The 12,880-nt window shown below is 47.4% G+C and overlaps 1 protein-coding gene across 9 annotated transcripts in view; it reads right to left on the bottom strand.

Moving 5' to 3' along the window:
• The window catches only part of xylb (xylulokinase homolog (H. influenzae)), a 237,329-nt gene that overhangs the window by 189,054 nt on the left and 35,395 nt on the right, over positions 1-12,880 (bottom strand). For 8 of the 9 annotated variants that reach the window (XR_005460798.1, XM_038798491.1, XM_038798490.1 and 5 more), the window contains 2 exons: positions 10,565-10,683; positions 1,598-1,679 (listed from right to left, as the gene is read on the bottom strand). Coding sequence is in view for 8 of the 9 variants with exons in the window: in XM_038798491.1 (XP_038654419.1) it covers positions 1,598-1,679; positions 10,565-10,683 (201 nt within the window). In the remaining variant the exon portion in view is untranslated. The remainder of the gene's footprint in view (positions 1-1,597; positions 1,680-10,564; positions 10,684-12,880) is intronic. The other variant, XM_038798492.1, reaches the window with a different exon arrangement.

The following is a 12,880-nucleotide window of genomic DNA, read 5'->3' on the forward strand; positions in this document are numbered from 1 at the left end:
GCGTCCATAGCTAGCAGCTTTTCCAGTAACGTGTACTCCGGCAGTTGGTGGAAAACTGGCAGATCCTTTCACACATAGTCCTGCACCTGTAGGTACCAGAACCCAGTCCCCTTTGTGAACTGAAATGTCTCCTGAAGCTTTGCCACATCTGCAAACTGTTCCTCGAGAAATAGGTCCCTCACTCGCCCTACCTCTGCTATCTGCCACCTTTCGTACATCGTGTCCATCCGACCAGGCACAAACGTTGATTTCTGCACAGCGGGGCCAGTATTGATGCCTGTCCCAACTTAAAAGTGCTTCCCAGTAGCTGATTCCAGATCTTTATCGATGACAGCACCACCGGGCTGTTAGTGCATTTCCCCCGGGCAAATAGGAGTGGAGCTGTTACCACAGTCCTTAAACTCGACCCCTTGCAGGAGTCTTCCACCACCCGCATCCATTTTGACTCCCGCCACCCCCACCCCCCCTGCCCACCATTGTCTTATCTTCTCCACATTGGCTGCCCAGTAATAGCGCAGCAGATTTGGGAGCGCTAATCACATGCTCACCTCTTCCGTCACAACCTACTGACCCTCAGTATCTTGTCTGACCAAACAAACCCCCTGGAAAAAGGCCTTAGGGGAAAAAATGGGAGAGACTGGAAGATAATCAAGAACGCAGCCAACACATTCATCTTGACCAAAGCGCTTCCTTTGTCCTCCATGTATCCAAAGACCTTCCCTGAACTGGGCAAAGACGATTTCGCTTTGGCAGTCAGGACTCTGACATCCTAAGCACATAGCCGGCCTAGGGGAGTTGGTTTTGGATGCTTGTGGCTTCGATGCTGGTGCTCTTGGCTCCTTCAAGGATACTGACGTTAGTACACCAGCTGATTCAAAGAATCCAGAGCTGACCGAAATGGGTATGCATTGCCTGGATTTTCCCTTTTTATTTCAGATTTCACTACTCCACTCCTCTACCACTAAGGTACTGCAGCTATGGTGTGTACTCCCTCCAGCCACTCACCAACCTGACTCCAAGAAAAACTAGAAACCTCCAAGTTGCGCACCGTCCCAAATCACATCTTCAGGGCAGGTCCTTCAATGTCATTGGCTAACATCTTAAAATTCTCCATTTAACACCACACTGGAAGCACATCACAAAAAGGATTTCAATGGTTCAAAATGGCGGCTTCCTCCTTAATGCAACCAGGCTTGGGTCATAAATCTGACCTTGTCAGCATCATCCACATCCAAAAGTAAAGAGTCCACAACATGGCCACTCTCTGCTGGTCTATTCAACCCTCTTAAACACATCTCTTTAATGGAATTATTTTCCTCGTCTCATTTTCTTTCTGAATCCATTCTTCTTCATATCAACACAAAGTCCTTGTGGTTTGTATTAAAAATTATTCAGTATAAGTTTGTTGAGACAAAAAATACTCTGAAGTGAACCAACTTGTAAATCCCTATAGATGTTACCAGAGGGAAACAGTGCCCACAGATCAATGGGAGTACCCTGCTGTACCAATGGCATATCTTCTCAGTACCCACTCCATAGAGCTCTTAGAAAAATGGCAGCTGTTAATTGTTACAAAATAAAAAAACTCTAATCTTACCTGGATTATCTCCTGTAAAAGCAATAACTTTACACTCAGAATTGAATCCAAAGCGTTTCACATAGTATGGAGATACTGAACCCTAAACAGAAACCAAGGAACCAATTATTGGAAGATGAAAAGAAAAGTGACAATTCTTTGCGCGTGAAGCTATCGCAAATAGCAGTCAGTTAATAGAGGCATTATTGCAGAAAACATCGTCGCTCAAATACTAGAGAAAGAGTTAGTCCCAAATCAAGGGTTCTATTTAAATAAAATGATTTTAAAGGCTGGCTCAGCTTCAGAGGATTGTGAGTACTGAAGAAACTAGACGTGCCCCTAGCCAAGCTGTTACAGTAGTTACAACACTAGCATTTACCCCGCAATGTGGGAAATTGCCCAGGTACGTCCTTTCCACAAAAAGGAGAACAAAACGAATCCATGCCCCATTGCCTGCTTGAAAACATAATCACTTGGCAAGCCACCATGTGTGCTGTTCCTGGACGGTGCATTAAGTTACATCCTGACTGGGATTACCATCAATTGTCCGCAATGGTCACTCACCAGACCAACTCACCAGACCAATCTCCTTTCCATCTTGCTCATCCTACCCAGCAAGGAAGCTCTGGACTCTTCTGATAGACCAACAATCACCACACTCTACCATTTCCCTTGCAGGCCACCAACTCATGCCTTCTACCTCAGTATGTGTGATCGATTGATTGATTGATATTTATTGTCACATGTACTGAAGTACAGTGAAAAGTATTTTTCTGCGACCAAGGGAACATACACAGTATGTACATAGCAGACAAAAGAATAATCGACAGAATACATTGCGAATGGTACATTCACAAATAGAGATTGGTTGCAGTGTGGAACAAGGGCCAAACAAGAGCAGCATAGGACGTCGTGAATAGTGCTCTTACAGGGAACAGATCAATCTGAAGGAGAGTCGTTGAGGAGTCTAGTAGCTGTGGGGAAGAAGCTGTTCCTATGTCTGAATGTGTGGATCTTCAGACTTCTGTATCTTCTGCCTGATGGAAGGGTCTGGAAGAGGGCAAAGCCTGGGTGTGAGGGGTTTCTGACAAATCAGTCCCAACCAGGTATCAGTTGAATCATATTAGAATATTCGCTTTGACTGAAATCTTACATGACTTAAGCGTTCCTACCTGCCAAATCTCTCCAACACCTGTCCTACACAAACCACCATGATGGTGATGTGATTCTTGTCAGTAAGCCTTTACCTGACCACTCTGGGACCTTCGCCATCTTCAAGAACTTTGTCTTTCCCCATCTCTCTCACCACTCCTTCAAAATTCCTGTTGTCCCTCCAACCCCAAGTTTCCCCCAAGTTTCCTGGAGACATCCTCACTTCTTTAATCCTCTTAGCCAAGCAATTGCTCAACTTAAGCAATATCAAACTCCAGGTTTTATGACCCTTATTCTTCTGAACTTTTGTCCTCTTTCAACCTTATTCTGCCTGTAAATTCTCTTATCGATTATCCTAGTAACACTCTTAACCTAACTGTGTTCCGCTCCCAGGGTCTCAATCACACAAATAAACCCTGTAAAAAAGTTTTTCAAACACTAAATGCCTCTTGCATACTGAAGGGTGGTGCTCCAAGATGACTCATGCCCCTAGCCAAGGAATCCCATTACAGTTACAACAGGTATGTCCCTTCCACAAGTAACAGGGCAAATCCAATCCAGACAATTATTGCTCCATCAGTGTACTCTCAATCATCAGCAAAAGTGTTGTCAACTGTGCTATCAAGGGCACTTGACAAAGTAACAGCCTGCCCATCGATTCACAGCTTGGGTTAAACCAGAGGCTCTTGGTCTCATAACTCATTACGGCCTTGGTCCAAACATGGACAAAAGAGGCAAGGCGACAGTGACACACCTTCACATCAAAGCAACATGGACTGAGTATGGCATCAAGAAACATCAGTAAAATTGAAGTCAATGGGAATTGGGGGAAACCTTCCACTAGTTGGAGTCAAATCTAGCAGGAAGGAATATGGTTATGATCATTGGGAGCCAATCAACTGAGTCCCAGGACATTGTTGCAGGAATTCCTTAGGTAGTCTCCTAAATCCAACTATCTTTAACTGCTTCATCTATAAACTACCCTCCAACGAAAGGTTGCAAGTGGTGTTCCCATGCATGTACTGCCATTGTTCTTCTAGGCAGTAGGGGTTGTGGTTTAGAAGATGCTAAAAAAGCTTTAGTGAGTTGCTGCAGTACATTTGTAGGTTGTACACAGCTGCTGCCACTGTGCACCAATGATGCACAGACTGAATGTCAAAGATGGTGGATAGGGTGCCGATCAATTTGGCTGATTTATCCTGGATGGTGTTAAACCTCTTGAGTGTTGATGGAGCTGCACTCAGCCAGGCAAGTGGAGAGTATTCCATTACACTCCTGACTTGTGACTTGCAGATGGTGGACAGGACTCAGGGAGTAAGTTACTCACTGCAGAATTCCCAGCCTCTTACTTGCCTTGACCCACAATATATAACTTGTCTTGTTAAGGTTCTGACCAATATTGATCCCGTGGATGTTAATTGGAGGGGGGGGTCTCAGTGATGGTACTGTAATTGAATATCAGGAGATGTTTAAACTCACTCTTTTTAAGAGATAGTGATTGCCTGGCATTTGTGTGGTACAAATGATCCTGCATCAATTGCCTGAGGTCATGGCGCACAAGTTCACAGCAAAGTGTTTTACACTGTGGTATATGGCAAACACAAGGCACTGGATTATCTGTTTGGGAGACAAAGACCCCATTCCGGCGTGAAAACGGTGGTGTTTTAGGCCAGGAAACCTAGCGCAAAACGGCCACCAGTTCGCTGTTTTGCTAGGGGTTAGCAGGAAGGCAGCGTAGAGCACCCAGCTCTAGCTGCCAATACGATCCTGAGCATTTCTGGGTCCGTGGCCACGCATGCACACGGCGGGGGCCTGCAGCGGCCGCGCTGTGCTTCAGCCCGTAGACTCAGACCGCAAAAATAGTGCCCCCCCTTTCGGCCGCTCGCGGACCTCAGACCATCCGCCCACCCACAGTGCCCCCAGCCCCGAATGAAGCCCCCCTTCCCGCGGGTCGGACCTCTCCCGACTGTGGCAGCGGCAGACTGAGTCTGCAGCCGCCACGCTAAGTTCACGACAGGTGAGACCACACATGTCCCACGCCGTCGGGAACTTGGCCGGTCGAGAACGGAGCATCGCGATGCGGGTCTCAGGCAATGGGCTAAGGCCATGGATACATGGCGCAGCGTACTCCTAGAGTACGCCACTTTTCAGGAGCCAAAACATCACGAAAGTGGCACCGCCCCCGATATTGGCACCATCGGGGATTCTCCGCCCCCTCGCCAAACGCCATTTCGGCGTCAGGGAGCGGAGAATCCAGCCCAAGGTTTTAACTTGCAATTCGGTCTATCTGCTAAAATTTTCTGGAGCATGTCATCTATTACTGCATGGTTTCTTTCACACACGCCATTACTAAATGGGCTTTCCACAACCGTATTCATAACTGTGATAGTCACATTTTCACACATATTCCTAAACTCATCAGTCACAAATTCTCCTGCGTTGCCTGCAAGGAAGTTTGCCGGTGGTCCCATTCTTGCCCCTATCCATTTTCCCACGATCTGATCCAGGATTACTCTCTCTTCTTTACTTCATACAATGGTTGATTGACTAAATCTGGTTGCTAAATCTATAAAATGCAAAATAAATATACTGTTTACATTTTCCCAGATCGTAAGGTCTATGGCCACAATGTCGTTAAAATCCCTGGCCAAAGGTAGGGTTACTAACGGTCGTGATGGTGTCCTTCTGTACTTCCTACAAACCTCACAGCGATCACTAACCTATTCTATCAGCTCAGTATAGTCTTCATCCCTTACCCTTGCATCCTGTAATAAATTTTTCAGCCTCCGAGGAGACGGATGCGCAATTTGCCCATACAGTTTTAATACAACACTCTTTTTATCAGCTAAAGTCCCATTTCCAGCTGCCAATAACACATCCTTAACAACTGCACCTGAAATATTATTTGTCAGTAATGGAATATAATAGTGTCTCAGCTGTGTAAATTGTAAGTCCACCGTCTTTCCAAAAACTGTTGCCTTATCCTGTTCTCTATCCAGTTTCATGTGTGCTTTCTTCATCGACGGTCTGTTCAGAAGAAAGGTATCTCACTTGATACAACATCCGTGCTAATGAAATGATTCACTCCGGCAATATTGCAAGGGATCACCACTCTTTTCAGCGACTTCAGAGTATTATCATCCCCAAACCTGAAACTTGTGGAACTTTCAAATTCCTTAACCTTGTTACGATTTTCAGCATTCATTCAAAGAGTCCAGCTAACATTTTAACCAGTCAATCCCACACACAGTAGATGTGCAGCCACTGTCCAATACAGCACAATTGAAGGATTCTGCAACCAACACCCTCATTACCGGTGTAAAACTGCTTGTTAATAGGACAATGCCTTCTTTCTGGTCACTATCTTTTTCCTCTTCCAACTCTTCCATGTCATGTGTAGCCTCAAACACTTTATTATAATGTATTGGGCAGTTGAAAGCATAATGGTATTGAGAGTCACATCGAAAACATCGATTTATCATACCGGGCATTTCTGAATTTTCATATTTTCATTCTCCATGTCCCTCCTCCTATTATCGGTTCTAACTGGATTTCTGTCTTCATAATTTCCAGGTCCTGATCTCATTCCATTCTCTCATAACCTGTTTGTAGCAGTACGATCTCGCCATCCTGTCAGTAGTGTATCTTCCATAGTCTACTTTATTGCTGACTGACCCATTTGTGTCATAAGAGCCATAGGAATTGAATGTTTCCCCAGAAACTTCTTTAAGGTCCCTATTATCTGATTGAATAAGGTATCATTATCAAAAAATGAACTCCTGTCAAAACCAGAAGCCTATCCATATTGGACACCCTGGCACAGTCCAGTAGCCTAAAAGCCAACACAGACTGTGGAAATTCCAGGCGGTGTTTGTGCAACCTTTTGTATAGTTTGCTAAATACCATTATATAATCCTCCATAGAGACCTGGGCCGGGATTCTCCCCTACCCGGCAGGGCGGGGGGTCCCGGCATGTTGGAGTGGCGTGAACCACTCTGGTGTCGGGCCGCCCCAAAGATGCGGAGACTGGGGCCAAGCCCTCACATTGAGGGGCTAGGCCCACGTCTGAGTAGTTCCCGCTCCACCGGCTAGCGTGAACGGCCTTTGGTGGCATGCCAGCCGGGGCCGAAAGGACTTCGCCGGAGCGTCAGCAGCTGCTGACGTCATCCCCACGGCACAGGCCCGCCCGCCGATCGGTGGGCCCCGATCGCGGGCCAGGCCACCGTGGGGGCACCGCCCGGGGTCAAATCGGCCCGCGACCCCCCCCAGGACCCCGGCGCCCGCCCGCGCCGCCAACCCTGCCAGTCCGGTAGGTGTTTTGATTCCCGCCGGCAGGAGAGGCTTGCCAGCAGCGGGACTTCGGCCCATCGCGGGCCAGAGAATCGGCGCGGAGGGCCCGCCGACTGGCGCGGTGCGATTCCCACCCCGCCGAATCTAGGGTGGCGGAGAATTCGGGACACAGCGGGGGCGGGATTGACGCCGGCCCCGAGCGATTCTCCGACCCGGCGGGGGGTCGGAGAAACCCGCCCCTGTTTTCCGGAATCTATCAAATTCTGACCAGGCTTCATACGCACTTAACAAGTCATCCTTTTGATAAATCTTATCCATAAAACGTAACAGAATCTCCAGACCTTCTTCTGAGTCTAACTCTTCCAATTCCAGCTTAGAAAATACTTTGCTCCAGATTTTACTCTTATAGGGTAGCGAACTCCTTGGTTGATGCAAAAAAAAATGTTTTCTTCTCGAAAAGTTGTTTTCATCCCTTTACATTTACACAGCAACCATCCTCTGCTACCGCTGTGAGCCTCTGGCTGCTGTTCAGTAAAGACTCAAGAGTTCTGCTCCTTTTCCCAAACACCTTGGGCGTTTTACGACGGTGTGAACGGGCCGCACCCACGACTAAGTCTGGCCCGTTCACACCGTCGTAAAATGCAACAGGTTTATCCCCTACAGGGGGCCAGCACGGCGCTGGAGTGGTTCGTGCCGCTCCAGCTGCAGATCCCAGCGCAATCTGAGCGCCGCGGGATCTGCACATGCGCCGGTGCAAACAAGGACATGCGCTGTGGCACCAGAGCCAACACGCGGATGCGCAGTGGCCTCCTTCAACGCGCCAGCCCCGATGCAACATAACGCAGGACTACAGGGGGCCAGCACATAGGAAAGGAGGCCCCCAGCCACAGAGGCCGGCCAGCCGATCGGTGGGCCCCAATTGCGGGCCAGGCCACCTCGGAGGCCCCCCCCCCCCGGGGTTGGACCCCCCCCTCCCTCCCCAAAGGCCAAGACCCGACCGTTACACGCTGAGGACCCGCCGGCCCAGAGCAGGTTACAACGTCGCCGGCGGGACTCGGCTCTTTTCTTACGGCCGCTCGGCCGGAAAAGCGGCAGGCCGGCCACGTAGAGCGGCCCGTGACCGGGACCACGCCGGCGCCAATGGCTCCAATTCACTGCTCTGCGGAGAATCACGTGCCGGCTTCGGGGTGGCGTGGCGTGATTCACGTAGCTCGCCGCCGATTCTCCGATCAGGCGCAGGGTCAGAGAATCTCGTCCTTTTATTTTTTTTTAACACACTCTGTACCAAACTCTATCATTACATCACATGCCTCGAAGGCCACCTGTAGCCTCTTTATATATCAGTGTCAATTATTGGATCAATGAGACATCTAATTGGAATGTTTCTTAACCCATTCCTTAACATTCCATAGGTGGGCCTGGTCCTTGCAATTGCATCGCCTGTTCTTCCCTTAATCGTTTTTTTGAGTTATTTATTTACAATCTCCAATTTAAGTTTTTCTTTTTGCAGTTGTTCATGGACCGCTTTAAGTCGGGTTTTTTTTTTGTATTAGTCAAATCATGATCATACTGAGACTGTTGGATAATCGCGCGACGTTGACGGACCTGTCCTATTATGGCTAGGGACCATCTGACTCGTTTTTTATCCTTCAAACTCATCGTCTTTCCCCCAGACTCTTCCAAACCCACGACCGCTACCATCGAGATGAACAAGAGCAGAAGATATCGGAGAACACTACCACCTGGAGGTTCCACTCCAGCTCACTCACCATCCTGGCTCGGAAATACATTGCTGTTCCGTCACTGTTGCTGGGTCAAAATCCTAGAATTCTGGTAGGTGTACCTCATTTGCTGCATGCTTAATTCCAAAGATACTTTTCCCCACAGCTACAAGATTCCTCAACGACTCCCCCTCGGACTGATCTGTTCCCTGTAAGAACACTATTCACGACGTTGCTCTTGCTCATGTATTTGCTTTGTTTGGCCCCTTGTTCCACACTGTTATGGGCCAGAGTTTAGAGAACCCCAAAGTGCATCATGGAGTTCACCTGATGCACAACTTTTAATAGATTGTGGTATGGGGGCACACGGTCCACTCTACAGGTGTGGTAGAGCAGAAATGGAAAAGTATTTTTTAAAGCAAAACAATGTTTATTCTATGAACTCAAGTTAACCTTTATAAAACATACAGTGAACATCTTAGCAACCATTAATTCAAATACAACCCCCAAAGACTACAACACTAAGTAAACCTTTAAGCTTTCCTTTTTAACATCCATACGACTTAAAAACAAAACCTTTATCAGAAGCACATCAGGTTAAAGTTATTGTTGAAAACATTTATAATTCTGAATTCACCAAATGATCAAGAGATAGTCTTTTGATGGAAGAGAGAACAGCAGTACACCTGTTTGGTCTGGCTTCAGCTCCAACACTGAAAACGAAACTAAAACACACCCTGCAGCCTGCTCAAAAATGAAAGTAAAAAGCTGACAGACAGCCCAGCTCCACCCACTCTCTGACATCACTGCAGTAGTAAACACCCATTTCTTAAAGGTACTCTCACTACAGATATTTATATACACACCCATTTATAAACACCCATTTCTTAAAGGTACTCAAACATGACAACACTGTAACCAATCACAGTTTTGTCGATGTACCATCTATCAATGTTCCCTGTTGATTATTCTTGTGACTACTATGTACGTACTGTGTACGTTCCTCGGCCACAGAAAAATACTTTTCACTGTACTTCGGTACATGTGACAGTAAATCAAATCAAATCAATACAATTTAATGTGGAAAAGTTGAGATTGAACGGGCATATAGGACACGCTAATGTATTAAAAATAGGTTCCTGCCACTTGCTGTCAGGAAGCACAATCACCCTCAATCTGTTGCCAACTGGATAACCAACTTTCATTGCCCATCCCTAATTGCACTTGAGTTGGTGGTGGTGAGCTGCCTTCTTCGACCGCTACAGTCCATGTGGTGTAGGTACATCCCCTGTGCGATTAGGGAGAGAGGCTCAGTGACAGTGAAGGAACAGCGATATCGTGGTCCAAGTAAGAATGGTGGCCTAAAGGGGAAATTGCACGTGATGGTATTCCCATGTATTTGCAGCCTTTCCTTCTTGATGATAGCAGTCTTGGGATTTGAAGATGCTGCCCGAGGAATCTTGATGAGTTGCCATTTTGCCTCTCGTGTCCCAACCGCCTTCCCGCTCCCAGGAGCATCAACGGTTCCCCTCACCTATGTGAAACGGTGTCGCTAAATTATTTATTTGCTTCGTCTTGATATTCTTCTAAAATCTGAATCCTTTGGCGGTGACTGGAAAACTTAATTATTTCTTCCATAACTTTAAAACTTTGAATAAAATATCACCTCAGGTTTCTTTTCTCAGTAAGAACACAATCAAACTGCTTGATCTTTACTTACAACTGTTCCTTAAGGCTTAGCATCGTTCGTTACCCTACACTGCTTGTTGAAGAACAGTGAAGTGCACTTGATGAACAAACATTAAATCTCTGATTAATGTCATACCAGTATGGAATGTGATGGCAGCGGGGCACCAAGCTTCTCCTTCAGACCTGGCGCACAGGCATCTAGACACCGCTGGGACCAGTTGTGCGCACGAATATCCATCAAATTCATACCGGAGCCTAGAGGAAGGTGCCAAAAATCTGAGTGAGTGATGGAGAAATGAACAAAAGGACATGAAAGGTCCAGGAGGAAGCTCTGGGCCCCTCAAAACTTCTCCAATATTCAATAAGATCAGGACTGATCTTGATCCCGCTTTCCTGTAGCCCTCGGTCTCAAATATATTCAATGGCTGAGTTGCCATGACCCTCTGGATGGAGAATTCCAAAGATCACAACCCTCTCTGTGAAGACATTTCTCCTCCTAGGAACAGAGCAGCAGGAATAAGCCATTCAACCCCTCGAGCCTCCCCCCCATTCAACTAGATCATCGCCTACCTCAGCATTAACCCCATATCCCTTGGTGTCCATTAGTATAGAGAATTCTATCGATCTCTGTTTTGATCACACTCAATGACTGAGCTTGCACATCCCTCTGGGGTGAAGAGTTCCAAAGATTAACCTTCCCTAGGTATGGAGACCAAAACTGCACATGACACAGGTGCGGTCTAATCAAGGTTCTATCAAATTGAAGCAAGACATCTTTAATCCTGTGGTCAAAACCTCAACTCAGTCCAAAATTGCTGCCACTTATAGTTAGACTATGGCGTGATTAAACAAAAATTGACGTCCGCTTTTGAGCGCCAAGAATCAACTCACTATTCAATGGCACTTCACTGATTTTTTTTGTCTTTGGGGGCCTCCTGCTGAGGCCATACGTCGAGAGATTTCCTGCTGACGAGCTAAGGAACAGTTGTTCGCCGATCAGGGTGCCATTTTCAGCGGCACCCCGATCTCTCCGCCCCACCCCCAGCATTCTGGCCATCCCCCAACCTTTTCAAGGACACTGGGAACCCCGCTCCTCACCACCCACCTCCCCCCCTCCAATTGGAAAGACACCCCGGGCCCGATCTATGACAGTGCCAAACTGGCACCCTCAAGGCACCTTGGCACTGCCAGCCTGGTACCACCAGTCGGGCTCCCTGCCCTGTCCCTGGCCATCATAGGTCTCTAATGCCCTGCGAGAGTCGCCGTCGTCGTCCCCCTGCCGAGGTGCCGACACACTTTGCTCACATTTGTGTGAACCAGCACTAACCAGTGTCCTGCCGAGGTTCCGCAGGCACGGCCGTTGACCCCCGGGCGCCAGGCGAATCCGGCATCCGGGTATTTGAATGAACCTAATGGCTCATTTATATATGTAGATCTGCATCCCACCCAGCGAGGGCAAGATTCAGATTACGCCGAGCCAGGTTACTCGCGATCAGTCCGGCACGGAGCCCGATTCGGGACTTTCCCAGGATTCACCTGGCACACCGGGCGCAACGCGATCGCTGAATCGCGTCCTATGGCACCCTCGGTCTAGACTCTCACGACTAGTGAAACAGCCTCTCAGCATCTACACTATCACACCCTCTCAGAGTCTGAGCAGTTGTAATGAGATACCTCTCATTCTTCTAAACTCCAGAAAGCATCAGTCCAATCTACTCAATCTCTCAGCATCGGGAAGTACTCATCGCAGGAATCAACCTCATGAACCTTTTCATAATATGGCAAAAATCCCAGCCATGATCACTATCACTGAGACTAGCTTTTTAATCCCACATTTATTAACAAGCTGAATTTAAATTCCACCAGAGCCATGGTGGGATTTGAACTTCTGTCTCTGGTGCATTTGTCCGGGCCTCTGGAATACTGGTCCAGTAACACTGCTCCGCATTTTCCCCATGTTTATATTCTTCTTGGCAGAAAATAACAATTGAAAAGCAATTCATGAAATGTAGAGCATTTTGAGACATTCAGACCTGTTAAAGATGAGGCATAAATGCAGGTCCATTTCATATTGCAAGCAATTTTAAATAAGCACCTTTATGTTTAGCTGCTGTACTTTGCTTATTGAGGGTTGCAGTAGTATTCTGCACCAAGAATAAAATATAATAAAAAAAGAAAAGTCCATTCCACCGAGCAGCGATGTTAGCAGTGGTGGCTAATCATGTGGGGAGCACAATAAGCAAACGTATGTGGGAGGGGATTCTCTCATTCTAAGGCACTCAGTGATCCAGCAACGATCCTGGATGGCCGGTGAGTGTCATATCGGTAGCAGCCACCCCTTCCCCACTTTCAGCTGATGCCTCTTGATTGGTCACAATTCTTTCCTAAGCGGGACATCTGTCCCAGGGTCCTTCATCTACTGGCACTACTGGCCTGTAACGTGCCTGAGTAG

This window comes from Scyliorhinus canicula, chromosome 5 (genome assembly GCF_902713615.1).
Source record: "Scyliorhinus canicula chromosome 5, sScyCan1.1, whole genome shotgun sequence".
NCBI lineage: Eukaryota > Metazoa > Chordata > Chondrichthyes > Carcharhiniformes > Scyliorhinidae > Scyliorhinus > Scyliorhinus canicula.